This window comes from Cyrtonyx montezumae, unplaced genomic scaffold (genome assembly GCF_038088225.1).
Source record: "Cyrtonyx montezumae isolate F1298 unplaced genomic scaffold, pur_monq_1.0 scaffold_6, whole genome shotgun sequence".
In the NCBI taxonomy this organism is placed as follows: domain Eukaryota; kingdom Metazoa; phylum Chordata; class Aves; order Galliformes; family Odontophoridae; genus Cyrtonyx; species Cyrtonyx montezumae.
Window position 1 is genome coordinate 11364792 of NW_027072067.1, and position 18965 is coordinate 11383756.

The 18965-nt window shown below is 46.8% G+C and overlaps 3 protein-coding genes across 8 annotated transcripts in view; all 3 read left to right on the plus strand.

Annotated features, from left to right (window-relative positions):
* The first annotated feature begins 349 nt into the window (after positions 1-349).
* RPP14 (ribonuclease P/MRP subunit p14) lies at positions 350-1897 on the plus strand. The gene is made up of 5 exons (XM_065749886.1): positions 350-435; positions 514-598; positions 666-742; positions 1453-1531; positions 1830-1897. Exons 1-5 carry the CDS (start codon positions 350-352, stop codon positions 1884-1886), a joined length of 384 nt encoding a protein of 127 aa, XP_065605958.1. The 3' UTR covers positions 1887-1897.
* On the plus strand, positions 1739-2462 carry HTD2 (hydroxyacyl-thioester dehydratase type 2). Its single transcript, XM_065749884.1, has one exon. The coding sequence runs from the start codon at positions 1913-1915 to the stop codon at positions 2417-2419; it is 507 nt and encodes a 168-aa protein (XP_065605956.1). The 5' UTR covers positions 1739-1912; the 3' UTR covers positions 2420-2462.
* Positions 2463-3600: 1138 nt separating this feature from the next.
* The window catches only part of PXK (PX domain containing serine/threonine kinase like), a 30974-nt gene continuing 15609 nt past the window's right edge, over positions 3601-18965 (plus strand). For 2 of the 6 annotated variants that reach the window (XM_065749870.1, XM_065749868.1), the window contains exons 1-6: positions 3601-3747; positions 11857-11907; positions 12544-12591; positions 16509-16695; positions 18570-18647; positions 18792-18865. In XM_065749870.1, the coding sequence (XP_065605942.1) occupies positions 3646-3747; positions 11857-11907; positions 12544-12591; positions 16509-16695; positions 18570-18647; positions 18792-18865 (540 nt within the window). In that variant the 5' untranslated portion in view covers positions 3601-3645. Of the gene's footprint in view, positions 3748-11856; positions 11908-12543; positions 12592-16508; positions 16696-18569; positions 18648-18791; positions 18866-18965 lie in introns of those variants that run through there. The other 4 variants (XM_065749867.1, XM_065749869.1, XM_065749866.1 and 1 more) reach the window with 3 other exon arrangements.

Sequence of the window (18965 nt, forward strand, 5' to 3'; positions counted from 1 at the left end):
AGTGCTGCTGCGCTGGGCCAGGTGATAATTCCTGGAGGGATGCGTTAATAGAAGAATCTGTCGAGTCCGTATACTCGGGATGTTTCACCGCGAGCGCTTTTTACATTATTAATATCTTGATCATTTACTTGCAGAGCAAAGGAGCGCGGCACATCAGCCGGGTCCCGGTTATGGTCAGAAACAAAAAATGCAGCTGCTGATCAAGCCTTTAATTGAGCGCTCCGACCCGGCGATCAGCGCTAGCAGGTTCAGCTCCCGCGAAACCAAAGCAGTCGCACGGCAGCGCGGGACCGCCGGGCCCCTCCGGGCCGCCGTAGGACGGGGGCGGGCGCTGCCGCCTCACCGCGGCATGGAGCGAGCGGAGCCGCCCGCGGCCGCGTACGAGCGGCGGGTGCTGCTGAGCGCGGCGCAGCACTGCTACCTGCGGGTCCGCCTGTGCGTGTCCCCCCCGCTCCCCTTCCCCGCTCCTCCCGCTCCCTTCCCGTGCCTGAGCTCTGCTCTGCTTCCCCGCAGGGAGCTGCCCGACGGCGCGGCGCGGCCCGGCGCCCCGCAGCTGAAGCAGTTGGTGGTGGCGGCGCTGCGGGAGCTGCACGGAGAGGTACCGCGGGCGGATCGCTGCGCCGCGCCGCGCACGGCCGCCCCTAACGCTGCGTGTGTCCGTGTAGGTCGGGGCCGCGCTGCCCGTGGACGTGCTAGCGTACGAGGAGAAGAGTCTCTCCGCGATCCTGAGGGTGGTCAGCAGGTGAGGCGCGGCCGTCGGGCGGGGGGGGTTTGTCGGATGGGAAGCTCCGCCGAAGGGCGGGCTGCGGGCTTTGGGGCTGAGCGCAGCGGGGCTGTGAGAGGGAAGGGGACGCTGGCACAGGCTGCCCGCGGAGCTGCTGCATTCCCAGAGGCGGCCAGGGTCCAACTGGATGGGCTCTGAGCAGCTGATGGAGCTGTAGTGTCCCTGTTCATCGCAGGGGAGTGGGACCACATGGCCTTTCCGGGCCTCTTCCAACTCAAAGGACTCTGTGAGATAAAACCTTCCTGAGGTTTTGTAACCCACGCGCATCCATACGTTGTTTGTGCTGTAGAGCAGAAAAGTCTGGAAGGAGCAAAGCCCTGCTGGAAAGCATGACTTTAAATCTCTTCCAGTGAGAATGGGAGTCAAGTTTAAATGCTGGAGACAGCTGCAGGTGATGTGGGGGAGATGGCTCTCAAGGGCATAGAAAGAACTTAAGAACAGAGCCAATAGCATAACATGGTCACAGGAAACATGTGCCACGTGTCAGGGATGAGGGTGCAGTCCTTACAACAACCCTTCATGATGCAGAGCCACTACCAGAACTCACTGGTGACATTACCCATTGTTAAACTCTGCTTTGTTACTCTCTGCGTGTTTTAAAAACCTTTATGCTGCAGGAAAAGAGAAAAGATATATACATTTACGTCTTCTGTCTGATTTTTACTCAGTGGCCTCGTCAAGCTGTGGAGTGCACTGACCCTGCAGGGCTTCTACCAGAACAGGCGCTGTGCCTTCCGGGTGCTGCAGGTGGGTGGGGCACCTTCGTGTGGCACCGTTCTTCCCTTTCTGATTGTGCTGGCCTCATTTAAAGATGCATGCTAAACGTGTACCTCCAGAGCTTTTCTTTTTCCCTCTGAAGATGCTGCTTACTAAAATGACTTCATGGATTCTTTGTCTCCGAAGCCACGGCTAAACACGTTTCTGCCTAGTCATGGCTCTGACTGTAAAACCTTCTACATAAATGGCAGATTGAAATATTTTCAACTCTGTGTGCATTTGATGATTTGATGCTTCTTGTTTTGTTCTTTTCTTCCCCCAAAACAAGACGTCTCCGTTCCTTCTTGCGTTAGCTGGGAACAGCAGAGAGCTAGTCTTGGACTGAGAGCAGTTGGTGCGGAGTTCCTTGAAATGCTGCTGCTCTTCAGGTGTGCAATTTCCAGAAGGGATTTCCGACACAGAGCTTTGACAAAGCTGGAGGTCACCCACCTGCTGCGTGGATGTCCATTACTTCAGAATTTACATATAAAAGTTGGAGACAAAGCTGAACTCACCAGGGTTTTTACACAGAATGATGTTCTTACCTTTTCTCATTTAACAGGTGACACTAATCTTTTGCATTTAAGTGAAGATTTTGCAAAGCAAACTAAGTTTGGTAGAACTATTGTGCATGGAGTTTTGATCAATGGACTTATTTCTGCAGTTCTGGGTACTAAAATGCCCGGTCAGGGCTGTGTGTTTCTTTCTCAGGACATTCGATTTCCAGCTCCTCTGTATCCTGGAGAAGAAGTGACAGCTGCAGCAGAAGTGCAGCGACTGAAGGGCTCTGTTGCACACATCTCAGTATCGTGCGACGTCAGAGGAAGTGGAAAGACTGTTATGGAGGGGCTGGTGAAAGTCATGGTGCCAGCAAGTTAGAGCTGCCCATCTTGTGTTACTTCATAGTAAAGACAGAAACGCATGCTTGGTTTTGACTGTCTTTTTCATGTGTCATCTCTTAACCCAGTAAATTTGCAACAAAAAAAGCCTTCAAGATCTTTCATCAACAGTAAACAAACATAGTCCTGGGAGTAACTGCGTCAAGAAACTCAAACCTTTTTATTTTTTCTGTGCAGTACAGGAATTGTGTGCCCACGTCTGACAGAGCCCTCTCAGAGAAGCATCTGCTGTGCTGCAGGGCTTGGGGCGAGGCTGCTCCTTTTGGCCACGCTAGCCAAGTTCAGTCACATCATTTCTGCTCTTTATAGAACAGTTACACTGCTAACAAACATGAGAAGGGGCGATGCTGTGCATTTAACAACCTACGCAGACAAGTGCAAGTGCTGGCGCACGCATACTGCAAGATGTGTTCAGGTAATGTGCACTGAAGCTGTGGCTGATGTGTGCTTTTCTGCACTGTCCTAGCTTTTACATCTGAGTAGCAGTCGGCCTTTGTACAAGCAGTATACTCTTTCTGATAAAGCTTGAAGAAGCAGCTCTTGCTGTACTACAGCAGGAATAACGGGGACACAGTGGCTGGCCCATAATGTTACGGCAAAACATCCTATCCTTCCATCTTCCCTGCAGCAGAAATGCATTCTGCACTGGTGCAAATAAGCTCAGAAGTTGATTGCTACGAAAAGAAAGTTAGCTTTCAGGCACTGCAGTGGAAGTACTGCTAAAATAGCTGCGGGCCTGTCTGCGTGACAGATCCCCTTCCAGCTTTCTCTCCTGCCTCGGGACGCGGGCTGACAGCTGATCTTTGCCACACAAAGCGCTGCTTCGCCGCAGTGCACTCAGTCGCACCTACCCCTCCAAGCTGTGACCTTAGGCCTGGCAACAAAACCAACCCGAGCTGAGCGCGGCGCCGCGCGAGCAGCTCGCGGGGGCGAGCAGGCTGAAGCGCGGCAGCGGCGCGGCGCCGTTGCCGGTGAATGGCAGCCGGGAGCTGCGGTTCCGCCGCCGCTCCGCGCGAGGCCGCGCCCTGCGTGAGGCCGCCGGGCCGGTACGGCGCCCCCTAGCGGCCGGGCGGTCGCGGCGCAGGGCGGGCGGCGGCGCTAAGGCCCGGCGGGGCGGCGCTGCCGTGTTGACAGCGGCGGTCGCGCCGGGAGCTGGGCGGGGAGGAGCAGGTCGGCGGCGCCGGGCTCCCGTCGCCCCTCCGCGGCATGGCTTTCATGGAGAAGCCGCCGGCCGGCAAGGTGCTGCTGGACGACACGGTGCCGCTGACAGCGCAGATCGAGGCGAGCCAGAGCCTGCACTCCCACACGGTGAGGGCGGCGGGCGGCAGGCCGGGCCGCGGCGCTCGGGGGGGTGGGGGTGCAGGGATTTTTTTTGGGGGGGGAGGGGGCTCGGGGCGGCGGGAGGAGGGGGGACCCCGGGGGGAGCGGGGCCGGGTGCGGCGGGGGCTGAGGGGTGCGGCGCGGTGTCCCGCTGGCGTTGGGCTGCGGGGCGGGAGGGCCGCGGCGGTGCGGTGCTGCCCCCCCCATCCCCGCGCTGTCAGTTCGGTGCGTGCTTTGCTGCCCGCGGGGGGGGGGGGCGAACGCTTGGGCCCTGCACCGCCTGTGCTTTCTGCTTTTCTCAGGATCCCTCGCAGCTCCGTGCAGCTGAGGTGCGTTCCGGTTGCCTCGTTGCGGTAGCTGAGGCGAAGTTGCGCTGGGAAGGGCTGCATCCCCGAGGGATGTCAGCGCGGTGCCGTCGTGCTGCTCCCGCTGTGCCGGTGCTGCCCGGAGCCGTGCCACGGGGCCAGCCCGGCTGCGTGGCGGCGTGCACGCCGCCTCCGTGAGCGTGGCACTGCCTCCGAGTGTGCTGCAACAATCCGCATTTCACAATCTCCTGCCCGTGGTTGTTTTCCGCTTTGAGAGCTGGGCTTGTTGGGCTGTGAGCAAACGGAGTGTGGCAGAGAATCAGAGAGAGCTGGCTGCCGCTGCCGGCTCCTGGCTGTGGCACGGAGCGGGGATGCTGGGGCCCCGCGGCGGAGCAGGCACGGGCAGGGCTGTCCCTTGTTGCTCCTTCTCCTCCTTGTTTGCTTCCTTGCGTCCTGCAAAACCTAAAAGACAACGGTTGTAGGTTCCCAAGGGGTGTGCAGCTAATCTGAGGCTTGTCTTATTCACTAGTCTTCCTTTTAGTAATTTGCATTTAAGAAGCACTGTATTGTGCGTTATTTTTCTTCTTGTATGTGAGGAACTCGCATGAACTGACGGTCCAGTCTTCCTCTGAGCAGAAGTCACCTAGGAACGGTTTGCAGGAGGTGTGGTGAGCCCGGCAGGCCATGGCTCTCCACTGCTGCAGCTCCTGCTGCAGGTGACACTGACCAGGTTTATGTTCTGGCAGGCCGAGAGGTCCCTTCCAACCCCTGCGATTCTGTGATTCTACCTGCTCTGGTAGCTAAGGGGTGTCCACGCCAGGACCTGCACAAGTTGTGCAGCTTCCAGTGCTGTGGTTAGCAGCCCAGATCGGTTTCATTGTTAACTCATTTTTATGGTGGCTTGTTGCGCTTCTTTCCAAGTGTAAAAGTCAGCAGCTTGTTGTGCTCCTTTGGCTGGTGTGAGTCTGGTTAGAGGAAAAAAAAGCACACAAAATCCTTTCAGAACGAGTATCTGGAAGTACACTTTCAATCCAGACCATGTGTTTTTTGCCTTGGCTGGCTGGGGTCGACAGTAAATGTTACCCCCCATCTTCCTTCTCTGTACTCTGGTACTAATGGGTGTTCAGAAAGCAACCTCAACTGACTTGTTCTGATCTTCTGTTAATAACAGAACACTGAAGCACTGCGCCTTTTGATTTAAAGTCTGTCTCTAAGGTACATCTATTAGTAATTGTTTGTTTTACTGCAGAAGCCCTGTTGATAGTTGAAAGATGGTTTGAAGTGTCTGTAGCACAGATGGTTTATGGAGCAGCAGTGTGGGATAACAAAATGCAGGAAGCTGTAACGGAGCCCTGCGTTCTCATTGCGTGTCACTTGAGTGTTTTGTCACTTTGGGCACTTCAGCTTACATCCCTGGTATCTGAACGGCTATTGGGGGTAATGCAGTCTCTTATTTGAACTTACCTGGTGTAAATAATCCCCACCAATAGGTCCTTGTGCTTGAAGAGGTGCAGAAATGCATCCTCTCTAAGAAATACCTGGCAGATGGGGTGTAGTAGAAGTGTTTCTCTGGGGCATTAGGACTGTTACATTTTGTTATGTTGTGGTTGGAAGGAAGTACACTGCTATTAATTCTTCTGTTTTGTCCCCAGCCCACCTCCAAGTGATTTCCTAACTAGTTGAAGGTCTGTTCCATTCTTTACCCACTCCCCCCCCCCCCCCGAACATTTGTAAAACTAAGTCTCCATCTGCTAGGTGTTGAAAATAGCCCATGTTCTGAGCAAACAGTGAAGGAAAAGGTGGGGAGTTTCAGGAAAGGCTCTGCAGGCACGTGAAACACACAGCAGAAGACCAAAGTGTGTGTCAGTTGAATAGCTCGTTTCTCTATTGTTCTGAGTAGCTTCTGTTAGTTTGGGTTTCATACCAGAGTGGGTGAATATAAACTACAGCACCAAGGGGAAGGCTGTGCTTGGCAGATGCTGAGTTTCTCTTTCCTGGGGATGAAGATTAAGCTGAAAAATAAAACTGAAAGCAAAACCTGAATGTACTGCAGAGTACTGAGCTCTCAGGAAACCCAGGAGGGGAGGGACAGAGCTCGTATTTAAGATGTTCTTCGGAAGGTTTGTACCTTTTGCTTAGTAAGAGCATGGCAATCCCCTCTGTTGTTTTTAGAACTTGAGGAGAGTGGCTGCAGAATGCTGTGGTTTGCTCACGAGCTCTCTGTTCTTACTTGTGTTCGTATGTCTGAGCTGGTGCATAATCTCCGTGCTTCTGCGTGGCAGCAAAGACATTGTCAGCGGCGTTTTTCATTCTGTGTCTTTACTTCTGGGATGGCTGAAGGTGGAAATGATGCCTTTCCTCTGTTGCTCATTGGTACTGAGTGAGACCTGAGTGGCCACGGGGCACCTGCCACAGGCCGGGTTGGTGCTCCTGGCAGGGATGTGTGCAGCCATGTGCAGGAAATGAAGTTGTTTGGTCACCATGGCACTCCTTGACTTCCGTAGGAGCAGGATGACACACACTGTATGAAACCATTTGCAAGTGTGTCCTCCTGATGCCAAATGCATGCTGACAGCAGAGAGGCACTTTCAGCACCAAAGCTTTAATACGTTTTTGCTGCTGAAATTGCTTCATGTTGCAGTTCTTCCTCTGTGTGCTCCCTGTTTAAAGGTGGTTTCTCTGCTTCAGTACACTGCTGCGTGTTTCCACAATGACCCAGATGTATGCCTTGTTACGAACCCCACATCTTTATGTACACACTTTAAGCGCTTCAGAGTAGTAAAACCACTACATCTAAACACCCCTTCATTCTTTTCCAAAGCAATTTTCCATTCCCATTCCTTTTCACATTGAGATTGAAGTAGCTCGACGGACAATTTTGCTCCAGTCCATTGCTGTCTGAGCAGCACCTGGAAGCAGACAGCTGAGATGAATCCCTCTTGTAACACACATCCAGAACGTTTCATTCTCCACAAGTGGTAATGACTGTTGATGCTTGAGAAGCATTTGTGTTTTTCATATATTATTTCCTATATATTTTTCTGTGTGGCAAACAACGGTGCCCTCTATTTCTGGAATTCTAGCAGTTATTTTCAAAGCTTGCAGAGGACTTTACCCATCTGCTTTATAAGGAGTTCAGTCTCTACACGTTTACCTTCGCTTTGAAAAATAATTTCCTGAAGTTACCTTTAGAGGTGGCTTTGTGCAGGGAGCTGTTAGAGCTCACTCTCTGGATGCTGGGATACACAGATCCTCCTTCGCACTTGGAGGAATTGACCTGTTCTTGAAAACAAGAGTGGTTTCATCACAGCTTATTTAGGGTGTTCCAACCTTCTGGTTTCCAGTAGTGAACGTGCTAGGTGAGGATGGCATGTGTGTGGGCTGCAGGCAGAATATTGCCTCCTTAGAGACCCTGCAGTGTAATCTTTGTTGAGTGCTGAGTCTTTCCCAAGAAGTACAGTGCATTTCCCTTTCCGACAAAGGCCGTGGCAGAGCAGTGGAATGCCCTTGTTTCTCTTGTTGCTTCTCTTGTTTTTATTGCTCAGTACATTTCATGACATGTAAACCTGTGTCCTATTTTTCCCATACTTGTCCTACTTCATAGCTATCCTTGTTGAGCAGCTCACTCACAGCCACACAGCCTCAGTGGAACTGTGTGACGTCCCCAGGCACGTGCAGTGCAGGTAAACACGGCTGCTGTGGTGTCAGAGGGGCTTGGTGGCCGTGTGTGCTGTGCTAAATAAGGACTCTGCCCCATGGGGACGTGCCGAGCTGAGCAGTTTGCCTCATTTTGTTGCTGCTTTTAACATGGGAGATTTTCTAAGTGAGCACTTAAAAGAGCTTCTTATTAGAAATAGTTCCAGTCCAGCCTGCTTACGCAGGGATTGCATTCATGCTTCATTAGGCTTTCCTCTCTTTAATACTTATAAAATAAAACTCTTTCAAACTCGCAGTTGATGTGATCTGAAGGTGACCTGGAGCCCTACAGTTGTTGGATTACTCAAACATAGAGCAGAAATCTGTGAAATAGGCTGACTGTCCTGAGCCAGAAGTTTAGAGGCAGTTTTCATGGGAAAGCAGAACGTATTACCCAATATTGGCCAGGGATGTTCTACTTCTTATTATATGAACCTCTCACTACACTATTTGTTTTCTCCTATTTCATCTCTACAAAAGCTTTCTCTTCTGTTGGCTTTCTGTTTATTAACCAGGGAAGATGATAAACAACAGCATTAAACATTTTGACATGTTGGGGTCACACGGCTTTCCCTTCTCCCAACACTGTTTTCCTCTTTCTTGTCTAACGTAGCAGCCAGGAAGTGATCCCATGAGTAGAAGTGCTTTGCTTGGCATCTTTAAGTGTATGTGTATATATGTGTATTGAAATGCTTCTGGCACACTGAGCTGGTGGCAGGAACTGGCTCAGCAGTGCTGAGTGAAGTGGCAGACGTACAGACCTGACCACGAGAGGTTCGGGGTTGGGGTTAGGGGAGATGCTGGATGGTGGGACCCAGGTGTTGGCTGCTGGTAGTTGCTGTTGTGTGGGGTTGTCTCTCCTGTTCCAGGAGCTGGGGCCATCTGTGCTGCCTGGCAGCTGCCAGGTCTTTGTGAAGCAGCTTGGTAAACTGAGTCCTGGAAAAAATGTTGAGCTGTTCATGTAGGAGTGAAGACATCATGGGAATTTCTGCATGACTTGAGGGGAAGTGCATCTAAATTAGGCCTCACTGAGCCTGGTTTTAAATACCCAACATGTTCAACAGGATTGAACTCAGATAGTTGGTTGCCTTTTCTGAAACCTGGCCCATCACATGTGCCTATGTGTTCTGTATGATGCAGCCAAACAGCGTGTCTGTCTCGCTACACTTGCATTTTTTCCTCTGGGCACAGTCCCTTCCCACTGACATCAGGCTGCCTCAGTCCAAAATTATTGGAAATCCATTTTTTTCTGAACAGAATTTGACAGCCTTTGTGTGCTGAGGCCCTTTCTTTGCAGGGCTGGAAACTCTTCTTTGGCCCCACGGATGCAGTGCTGGTTGGGATCCCACAACAAGCTCATCACCACACAGAGACAACAGGATGTGCCGGTCTCTCTCTAAAACTCAGCATCCCATGCTCTGCTGGCCATGTGTAACTGGCAGTGGGACTGTCTTTCTTATTGTGGCTCCTCTGCTGTAGCTGTTCTTTGATTTTGGTCATGTCAGCTTTGGGAAACAAAACAGAAGACAATTCAGGTGTTGTCATGAGTTGCATTCACGGAATCACAGAATTGTAGGGCTTGGAAGGGACCTCTAGAGATCATTCAGTCTGAGCAGCAATTCACTGCCTTCTGAGCTGATGGAGGAGCGTGCTGGGACCTACCTTCTCAGTACAGAGCTAATAGCACAATGATGCTCTCTTGCTGGAGTGATGTTCTCTTGTTGTACGACATAAATGAGGTACTCCATGAATGGTTTAGGGCACCCAAGCAGAACTGGATGGGAGAACACTGTGAAAAAAAACAATAGTTGTGATCCCATCATGTTTTTTGTAATACAATCTTCCTGTGAAAATGAGATCTGAGTCCAGGGAAGGAAATGAGAGAGCTGTTTATCGCCGTGCTGTGCAGCAGAGACGGCTGTCGTATTGATCAGAGCAGCGGCGTGCACAGGATGCTCTGACAGTTGGCTGATGAACTGTGTGCTCTGCTTTCCTGAGAGCACTTCTTGCAGTACAGCACAGAAGGTTAATGGCTGGGTAACGAGGGAGCGCTGCAAGGGATTGGGCAATGATTCTGCTGCTTTCAAAATACTAGAAGAGATGAATGACTGAGCGTGGTGAATCATCCCTGATGTGGGTTTTTTTGGAGAAATAGCCAATGTTCCTTCGAGACTTGCTGAATAAGCAGTTGCTGCATTTTTTGGCTGCGAGTGAAACAGACTCTTCCTACTTCCCAAAATGCAGCAACAGTCCCAGAACAGGGAAAGTCAGTTAGGGAAAGTTAACTTGAGTTGTGAGTCTTGGTTTCCGTATGTCCACTTCCACGTGTCACAAAATTTCCAAACGTGGTCCTGCTAGTTGAACTGAAATGGGCTCTGTGGGGTTTTGATACTGTCTGTGGAGATTTGTCCTTCCTGTTTTGCAGGAAAATTAATGGTTGTGTCAAATGGGTAAGAGGAGAGAGTACGGCGAGCACGTCAGGGCGACTTGCTGAATACGGGCACTTTAATTCTAGTATCACAGTTACAGATTTTGGTTTGGGACATTTTGGATTTCATAGACTCCTTTAAGTTGGAAAAGACATCCGGGATCATTTAGGCTGACCCCAGCCCACCCCAGCATGGCCACAACCACGTCCCTCAGTGCCACATCTCTGCGGTTCTCAAACCCTTCCAGGGCAGTGAGTCCACACCTCTGTTTCTGTCTGTTGTCTCTCAGCGCTGGGATACTGAGCATTTTACATGGCTTTGGTTTTCGCTATTACTGGGCTTGAATTTGTTCTCAGGGATATGTGGTTCAAAATTGCCCTGGGTATTTGGTAGCTGTTGCTGATAAAGGGGATTTTAAATGAGTTTGAGAAAATGAAATAGCGTTCTTGCCTGAACAGCACTGTGCTTTGAAAGGACACTCCAGTAAATAAATCCTGGATTAGTTGAGGCTGATGTGTTCCCCTCTGTTGGGATTCTGTGGTACGTTTTTGTTCTTCAGAACACAAGCTTTTACCTTGGTTTCGTTTGGAAGAGAAGAATTAGGTCTGTGTGGTCTTAGAGGCAGCTTCCCAAACCAGAAGACATTTCATTGTATCTGAAAGAGGTTACTCATAAATGTATGAATTGGGTTGTTAACTGCAAAGCTGAATTTGTAGTGCTCCCTGGATGAAGCTCTCAATTGGATGCTGTGTTCAGTATGCGGGCACAGGCCAGAGCTGTAGATATAGTTATTGTTACAGAATGGACAAGTTGGGCATAAAAACTCAAGGTGATGGAAATGGCTTTGTTTTTTCCCTTATTTCTTCATTGCTTATTCGTGGTAATTTAGAATGCATCATTAATTTTAATATCTGAATGTGCATAATGCTCTGCCCTGGCCTTTCTGTTCCTGAGAAACTGAAATTGAAAAATCACTTCGGTGCTCTCATAAAGAGTGTTTGAAGGTTTGTAGTGGGGTGAGTGAAGTCATGGATCCTGAACAACAAATGGTTCAGCATGTGATGTGTGCGTGCTGCAGGCGATGACTGGGAGGGAGGGTGCTCACGTGCTGCCTGGCACAAAGCAAAGAGTTGCACTTCATGAATGTAATTGTGGCGGGAGGATTATCAGTCTCTAAAATCTGAAGGAGATTGGCTGAGATTTGGATATATCTGCGTATTTAATGTAGAAATAATTAGCATTGTTTGCACTAGAAGTGAAGAATTGCCATCTTGAGAAACCGGTCTGTTCGAGTTAACACAGACTTTTGTGGTAACATTTTTCACAGTGAACTAATGAGAAACTGGGCAGCTGATGGGATGGCACTGAGTCCTGCGGTGGTTGAGGCAGTAATTCCTCAGGACCAGTGGCTGGATTTCTCATTGTTGAGTATGCTCTTCCCTTAAGTAAGGGAAAGTGCTGAGTACTCCATTCTGCAAGCTCTTGGACTCTGCATGGCAGAGGGGAAGCTGCTGGCCATGGGTCTTCACCTTGAAGCTTAAAATCTGGATCTGAATTTTCTCCTTTTGAGTGTTTCCCAGCTGGGAAGGGGTCATACTTGGAGCAGTATCGAATAACTTTGTTCAACTCGTTAGTTCTTATTCCTAATAACTTTTTTCTTTTACTAGGAATACATAATCCGTGTTCAGAGAGGAGTTTCAGCAGAAAACAGTTGGCAGGTAATCTCTTAAACTCTGGTTCATGAACTGTGGTGCCCTTTCAGGAAGAATTTGAAGCTCTTTCTGGCTTCTGAAATATGAACTGGAGGGGGAAACAGTGGTTTAAATTGAGAACAAGAAGAACTTAAATGGTCAAAAGCTGAGAAAGCATTACTGCCAACAGCAGAAGGCTCTGCTGTTGTGAGTGTCCCAGCAAGCAGGAAAAGCTTCTGTCGTGGTATGATTACTGCATGTTGGCACAGTTGTCATTTTTAAATTTCAAATACCAGTTTGCTTTCCTCAGTACTGAAACCTCAGCTGTGCTAACGCACAGCCAATAAAGCCTAGAAGTGGTGATGAAGGTGGTCATGAAAAGTTATTGCTTCTAATACAGCACGGCGGCAACTGCTGACAAATATTTTTGGGAAAGCTGTTTGAAATAATGTTCAGGTCTGCATTGCTGTTCTGATCAAGATAACATTGAAAACTCTCCTCTGTGCTCTGGCACCACATCGTAAATCCAGAAGTAATGCATTTGTACAAAAATGACTAAAAGATGAAGAGAATTGCAAATGGGAAATACTTGTCTCTGAAGGAAGGGTAAAATGGTACTGAGAAAAGTAATGTGTTTCCTCAGCTCATCTTTGTATTTTGCAGATTGTGAGGCGATACAGTGACTTCGACTTGCTTAATAATAGCTTGCAGGTAACTTTTACCCTTGATACATGAATATGACATGTCAGTTGAAAGGATATATGTGATATTTCTGTATGTTACAGTGAATTAAAAATAGAAATCTGCATAGCTGTAAACTGAATTCAAACATCACTTGAATGTATGCTTTCCACTCTCAGCTTTTCCCTTGTAAAATTATGATTTCAGCATCAATAGCACCGATTTACATAGAAATGGTGGAGACTGGCAGATAGTGAATCTGTCCCTTCAGTACTGCGACTGGTTCCGGTTTGGTGTGCTGTTATTTGTTCCTCCTTTGATTTGAAGAAAGCCAAGGCACATACCAACCTTATAAACTCAGCACTGAAGTGCTATGTGTCTCATTATTTATATTGGTCTAAAAGCACTTCCAGATGCTGCTTATCATGTGATGGATTTCTGTATCTCTGGGAAGTGTTCCTTAGTTAAACACTGGACTTACTGTGTGTTTTCTTTTGCTTTTTAGGACAATTATTTCTTTTTAGTTGGTGTGGGAAAAAGCAGGGGACATGAGTGTGTTTGGGAGAAGGAGGGAGAGCTGGCATCTACAGGAGTGAAACTTGTCACTTGGGATTTCCATAGGACTAGGCAAGCAGGATAAAAAGTGAACACCATTTGAGGGTGGATTTGTGTGACTATTTTCCTCCTCATTAAATATGTGGATTCAGGAGCTGAATACAAACCAAGTCAAATCAGCTATCTGCTAGATGAGCCTCCGTGAGCAAAAACATGTTGGGGTGTTGAGTTGTGTACTCTGATAGGATGGGACTCATTTGAAGCAGATTGGAAGGTAGATGGGGGTCTAATTGATTGTAATTCAATAGATGCAATGTGGTTGAGTTGTGTAATTATTTTACTGAATATGTGGCAGCGCACAGTAACTTTTGTCATGACCTGGAAACCCGTGTGATGTGCTGAATAAATGCAGTAAAGAGGTATATCCTGCTCCAATGAAATCCAAGAGTGAAGATTAGATAAGCACCCATGGGAACACAAGGAAGTGAAGTAGTGCTGGTCAGCACAGTGAGCATACAGTGCTCATTGGAGTCTTCACTATAGCCAAGTTTTGGCAGAGATCGCAGAGAAACAGTTCTGAGAAGGCTTTGGAAGTGAGATGGAGAGTTCTTTTAATCTTCTACAACAAACTCCTCTTAACTGTGAGGAATAGACTGTTAAAGTGTTACAGAGCTTTGTTGCCTTCTTGCTTTACTTTCACATGAGCCAGGTCACATAGCCAGGTCCAATAGGAAGAGGCAGTGGGCCTTGGACTTAAAATTTAGGTGGAAGGTGTGGTAAGCAAATGTAAATAAATAGGTTACACATGATGTAGGAAAGAAAGAGGCCTTTGCATCTGAGGCAGAGGTGAATAATAAAAGTGAAGGGCTCTGGGAAGTATTTGGTAGAATTTGAAGAATGGGACAAGGAAGAATTTGGAACAAGGCAAAGAGTTTGCAGCTACAGGGTACTGAGATCTGGGACAAAAACGTCAACTCCTTGGATGATCAGAAAAGATCAAAACGAATCATCAAGATATTCCTCTCTAAGTTTGATATGATGATGTGTAGAGGGCAGCTAAATTAATAGGTCATCTTCACTAGCTCTTCATCTACTTCAGTGAAAACTGCTTCTCACTCCCTCAATCTCCAGCTCCCGCATTTTTCTGCTCTTACAGTCTGGAAGGCAAAGATGCATCTCTGTTTGGAGAAAGCCTTTTCTGGCTGCTGTAGAGCCACAGCCAGAGGTGTCATTCTTCAGCTCAGCAGAGGTGAATTTAGAGCCTTTACCAAGGTTGCACGGCTCTGCTTCTGACAGCCACCACTGCTCCTTCAGACAGGGCTTGGGAGACAGCAGACAATAGATGTTAAATTGCACTTTTCCCCCACTGTTCTGTTCTTGAGCTTTTTTATAAATTGCATAAATTGCTCTGCATTGCTGGCACTGAAGTTTTCTGGTCCATTAAGATGCACAGCATTCCTCAGTTCTTTCCATCCAGAACTCTAAGCAACAATATTTCATCACAGTCCTCAGGTCCCATGACTTGTTCATGAACAATGTAAACCTTCATCTTGTGCATGTTGAAATTGATTAAAACAACAACAAAACAAACAAATGAAAACCTCCAGACTCCCCAAGCAGTAAAAAAAAAATAAATAAGTGAATACCAGGTATGGGATTTACAGCAAGACATCTGGCTTTTGTGAAGCTTTTTATTGCAGCTTTTGTGCAGGCTGTGTTTTGAAGATAAGAAAGTTCCTGGTTCTGCAGTGGCACAGCCCATCCAGAGCCACTGTGTGCTGGGAAGGTCAGGACCTCCGTGAGGTGGGGGCTGTGGTGGTGTTCTCACTGTGCTCTGGGTTTTGGAGATAACTACAAAAACCTGGGGGTGAGCATTGCTTTCTGCTGAAAATCAGCAGATGTGTGGTTTATTGGAGGGGGGAAAGGAGTAGTGGTTTGAAAACATTATGAACTCGAGTCCTTTCCTCTCTGATGATAGCTAGCTGTCAGGTCAAGAAGATAAAGGTGATTATGTCTGGACGTGCTTTTCAAGTGAGTAATGTCAGAAATGCATTTAGTTTCTATTTAGAAGCTTTGTTGAACTGAAGGTGTGTTCTGCCTAGTGCAGGCCTTGCATGTGTGTGGTGTTAGAGCTGATTTGGTGAACTGCAGGTTGAAAGTGGTGTGTTGTTGCTCTGGGATTATTCCTGGATGCTTTTTTGCTTTCCCATAGGGTGTTTAAAAGAACGTTAATGAGAGCCCAGTGGGCAGATGATTTGGGTTAACATCTGCAATATAGACATAGTCATTGTTCTTTTTTTTACTGTGGTTCTTAGTCAGAGCCAGAGGCAGCACCAAGGTTTGGAAGGGGGGGAAGCAACCCCTGCGTTCAAAAGGAGGAATTAAAAAGGAAAGAGATTGCTGCCTCTGCCACAGTGGGTTGAAGTGATTCTTCCTTTAAAAATGAGGATTGTTCAAGGCCTCAGAAGTCCCTGCCTTCCCCTCAGTGACTTGTTTGCTTTGGAAGTGGGATTATTGCACTTCATGTAATGGATTCCTGGGGTGCACATTTCTTAAAGGTAACTCCCATGGAGATTCAGCATTCCCTGGCCAGGTGCTGAGATGTGTGCTAGCAGCGTCAAGCAGCGGTCCTGGCAGTTCACGTGATGTAGCAAGCAGTGTGCAGCCTAGATTTGTTTGTTGAAGATGATCTCTTTGATCTCGCCTACATAACGCTTTGGGCTGCTGCAAAATTTTTCATTTATTTCAAAGCATTTCTCTGATTTTATCTGAAATTTTGGTTTGCACATCAACATGAAACAACCGCTGTTTGCTCACCAGTGGATTGCAGCTGTTTCTGGCTTGAAAGTTTTACAGCAGTTTAAAAAATGCACAGCAGAAATTTCAGAAGAGAAGGAGGAAAAGTTGCACTGATTTGATATACTGACAGTAAGGGCTTGCAATTACCCATAAAAGCAGTAGAGGCAAGAGGAAAGTTGTTACTCTGCTCTTCTTTAAATAAGAAAGCATAAATCTTGCCAGGAGAAAATGATAATGTGTGTGCACAGAGGTGTGTGATAGAATTTGGCTGAGAACTGTAGCCATTTAGAATCTGAAAGCTCTGTGCAGTGATCTTAAATGCATGACTCACCTGCAAAAATTGATCTCCTTGCGTTTTCAGTGTCGTTCCATTTATGAAGCACTTCACAGCGGGATGCTAACTATTGTCTGACTGTCTCTCCCTGATAATAGTACTTTGAAAAGAACATGGAAGATTAAATGTATATATATACAGTATGGAAAGAATTATCTAGTAGTCAGCTCGCTGCTAGGAGTCATACTTTGTGCATTGTTCGTTTACATCCCCGAGGCACTTTAAGAGCACTGTTAGTAATTTTTCTTCTCTGTTTAAGATCTCATCTCTAAGTCTACCTCTTCCTCCAAAAAAACTGATTGGAAATATGGAGCGTGAATTCATAGCAGAAAGACAGAAGGGACTCCAGGCCTATCTCGATGTGATTACTTCCCATCACATACTGTCTAACTGTGAACTGGTAAAAAAGTTCTTGGATCCAAACAGCTATTCTATAAACTACACTGGTAAGTGGGGAACTGTAAAACTGCATTACATCTTCACTGCAGGGTGTGTGTGTGTCCTCCAGCCGTGCTTGTGGGGATTTACTTGAAGCACGTTGCAGCAGAGGGAGGGGGGGAAGAGCCATCGTAACTGTCGTGTATAATCACATGCACAGTGTAGCAGTGTTTGCCCAGGTCTGTGAATACCCAAATCCAAGTGTTTGAATTAGCATCTATGAGGGAAGTAAAACTGTTTTTGCAGATGGTGGTGAATGGGAGGCCTGGTGTTTGGAAGTTATTTGTTTAGCAGGGGATAAGGTGGAGTTGAGCTGGTCAGTTCTGCATGTTGCTCTCACCGTTGGTCTTTTGAATACCGAATCTTGCATTTCTTATCGTTCTTATCTGTTTCAAACCAACAGAAACAGCTGCCATCATCTTGTCTAGCTCCCACCATCACTTCAGGCTGTGATACTTCCTAGAACTAATTGTTTGAGCTATGTTTGATGTTTTTTCAAGGCTTAAATAAACACCTTCCTCCCACTCCTCAAGTGGAAAATCACTGCATCCCTTAAAATGGTACCCCAGTGATCAGTTCTCTTCATTGTTAAATGTCTTTCCTTTGAATTTCTCTAGCTCCAGCCACTGAAAACTGTGAGAATTTGTGTGATAGAGCGAAAAACTTCCTCTTCATGAAACCCACACCATAGATTTTACTTCACAGGCAGACTGACTCTTTGCAGAATGCAAAGCTTGTTTTCATAAAAGCACAGCCTGCTCAAGCAGGAACTTACTGCTTCCTTTTTACTTGTCTATTTGCTCTCCCTTTATGTAATGTTCTGTTTGCAGCTTCAAAGTGCAAGGAACATTTCCCAAACGCTTATGATAAGCTGTGGAGGAGATGTAAATTATTAGTGACTTGAAGGATGCAGTTTGTCTGGCTAATGCTGAGTAAGCAATTCGAATCCTTTAGGAGATACCATGATTTCTGGGTTAATTCTGAGTGCTTTCATCAGGAATATTTTTCCTTCTGCAGGTTGCATGGAGGTTAGTAGCAGTGAGGTAGTTGCTGATGATCCTTGGAGACCATGACACCGTCAGCGTGTCATCTTTTAATACTGGAGCAGTAAGCTGACATTTAGTGCACTGTTCTGTTTTTCCTAGCATATTTTTAGAGTGAAAAGTTAGTGTGCAGAAAGATATGGTGCATCCTTACCTTTTTTCTGTGTTCCTAAGCTAAGATAAGCTGTGTTGAGAATACTCCTTGTTGGCATGATTCCCTTTCTGCCCCTGCTGTCATCGCTTCTCACTGAGATTTCCCCTCCGATCTGCTCATGAATACACCAGTTGTATTCCCAGCTGTGGGAGAGCTCAATAACCAGAAGAGTCTCCTTTCCTTTTCCTTTTCTTTTTTCTTTTCATCTTTTTATTTTTTTCCCCTTTTTTCTTTCTCCTCATAAATGCATATTGGATAGCAATAGATAGAAAAATACCTTATTAAATGTACAGTAAGGAGGCTTACAACTTTTCACTTTTATAGGTATGGCAAAAACATTTTCTGATCTACTGTAGGGTTTACCATGCGTGGGAAGTCTTTGCTATGAGCATTTGATTTAGACTTGGAAATGCAAATCTAGAAGAAACAGAATGCAAACTCAGTAAGCCACGTTTTCTGAAGATAGTGCTTTCTGTTTTCTCTGTGGATTTGAGTTCTCAGGTTAAAAATGCAAATGCCCTCTAAGTGTGGTTTTATCTGATTTCCTTTTAAAGTGATTGTGCTGACTGAGTCTGAATTCCTGCAGCCTTCTGCTGGTATTGAACCTTACCTAATAATTCAAAAACCACATTAAATAGTCTCATTAAATTAAGTAATATTAAATATATATATTTTTTCTTCCCAGAAATTGCCTTACAGCATGTTTCCATGTTCTTCCGATCAGAGCCAAAGTGGGAAGTGGTAGAACCATTAAAAGATATAGGTAAGAAGAGTATGTATGCATGAAAACTTGCTGTATTTTTTCCAATGAGTTGTCATAATATTATTGTTCCTTGCAAACTTTGTCCTGCCTGTAAGCCATGTGATTTAGTACGGCCTTAATTAAAACTGCTGATTAATCTTGTAGGTTGGCGAATACGTAAGAAATATTTTTTAATGAAGATAAAGAATCAACCAAAGGAACGGCTGATGTTAAGTTGGGTATGTATACTTTCCTCTTATTGTCAGGTCTTTCATAATGAGCTTGCCTTATTTCATTTACACTGGCTACCAGGTAGGAGTAACAGCTTCTGTTAAGAGC

What these genes read in the sequence shown, in the direction of transcription:
- HTD2 (XM_065749884.1), top strand. Translation starts at nt 1,913, where the DNA reads ATGCTGCTGCTCTTCAGGTGTGCAATTTCCAGAAGGGATTTCCGACAC.
- RPP14 (XM_065749886.1), top strand. Translation starts at nt 350, where the DNA reads ATGGAGCGAGCGGAGCCGCCCGCGGCCGCGTACGAGCGGCGGGTGCTG. An exon ending in TGCTACCTGCGGGTCCGCCT is followed by an intron (nt 436 to 513) that starts GTGCGTGTCCCC and finishes GCTTCCCCGCAG; the next exon opens with GGAGCTGCCCGACGGCGCGG. An exon ending in GTGCCTTCCGGGTGCTGCAG is followed by an intron (nt 1,532 to 1,829) that starts GTGGGTGGGGCA and finishes CCCCAAAACAAG; the next exon opens with ACGTCTCCGTTCCTTCTTGC.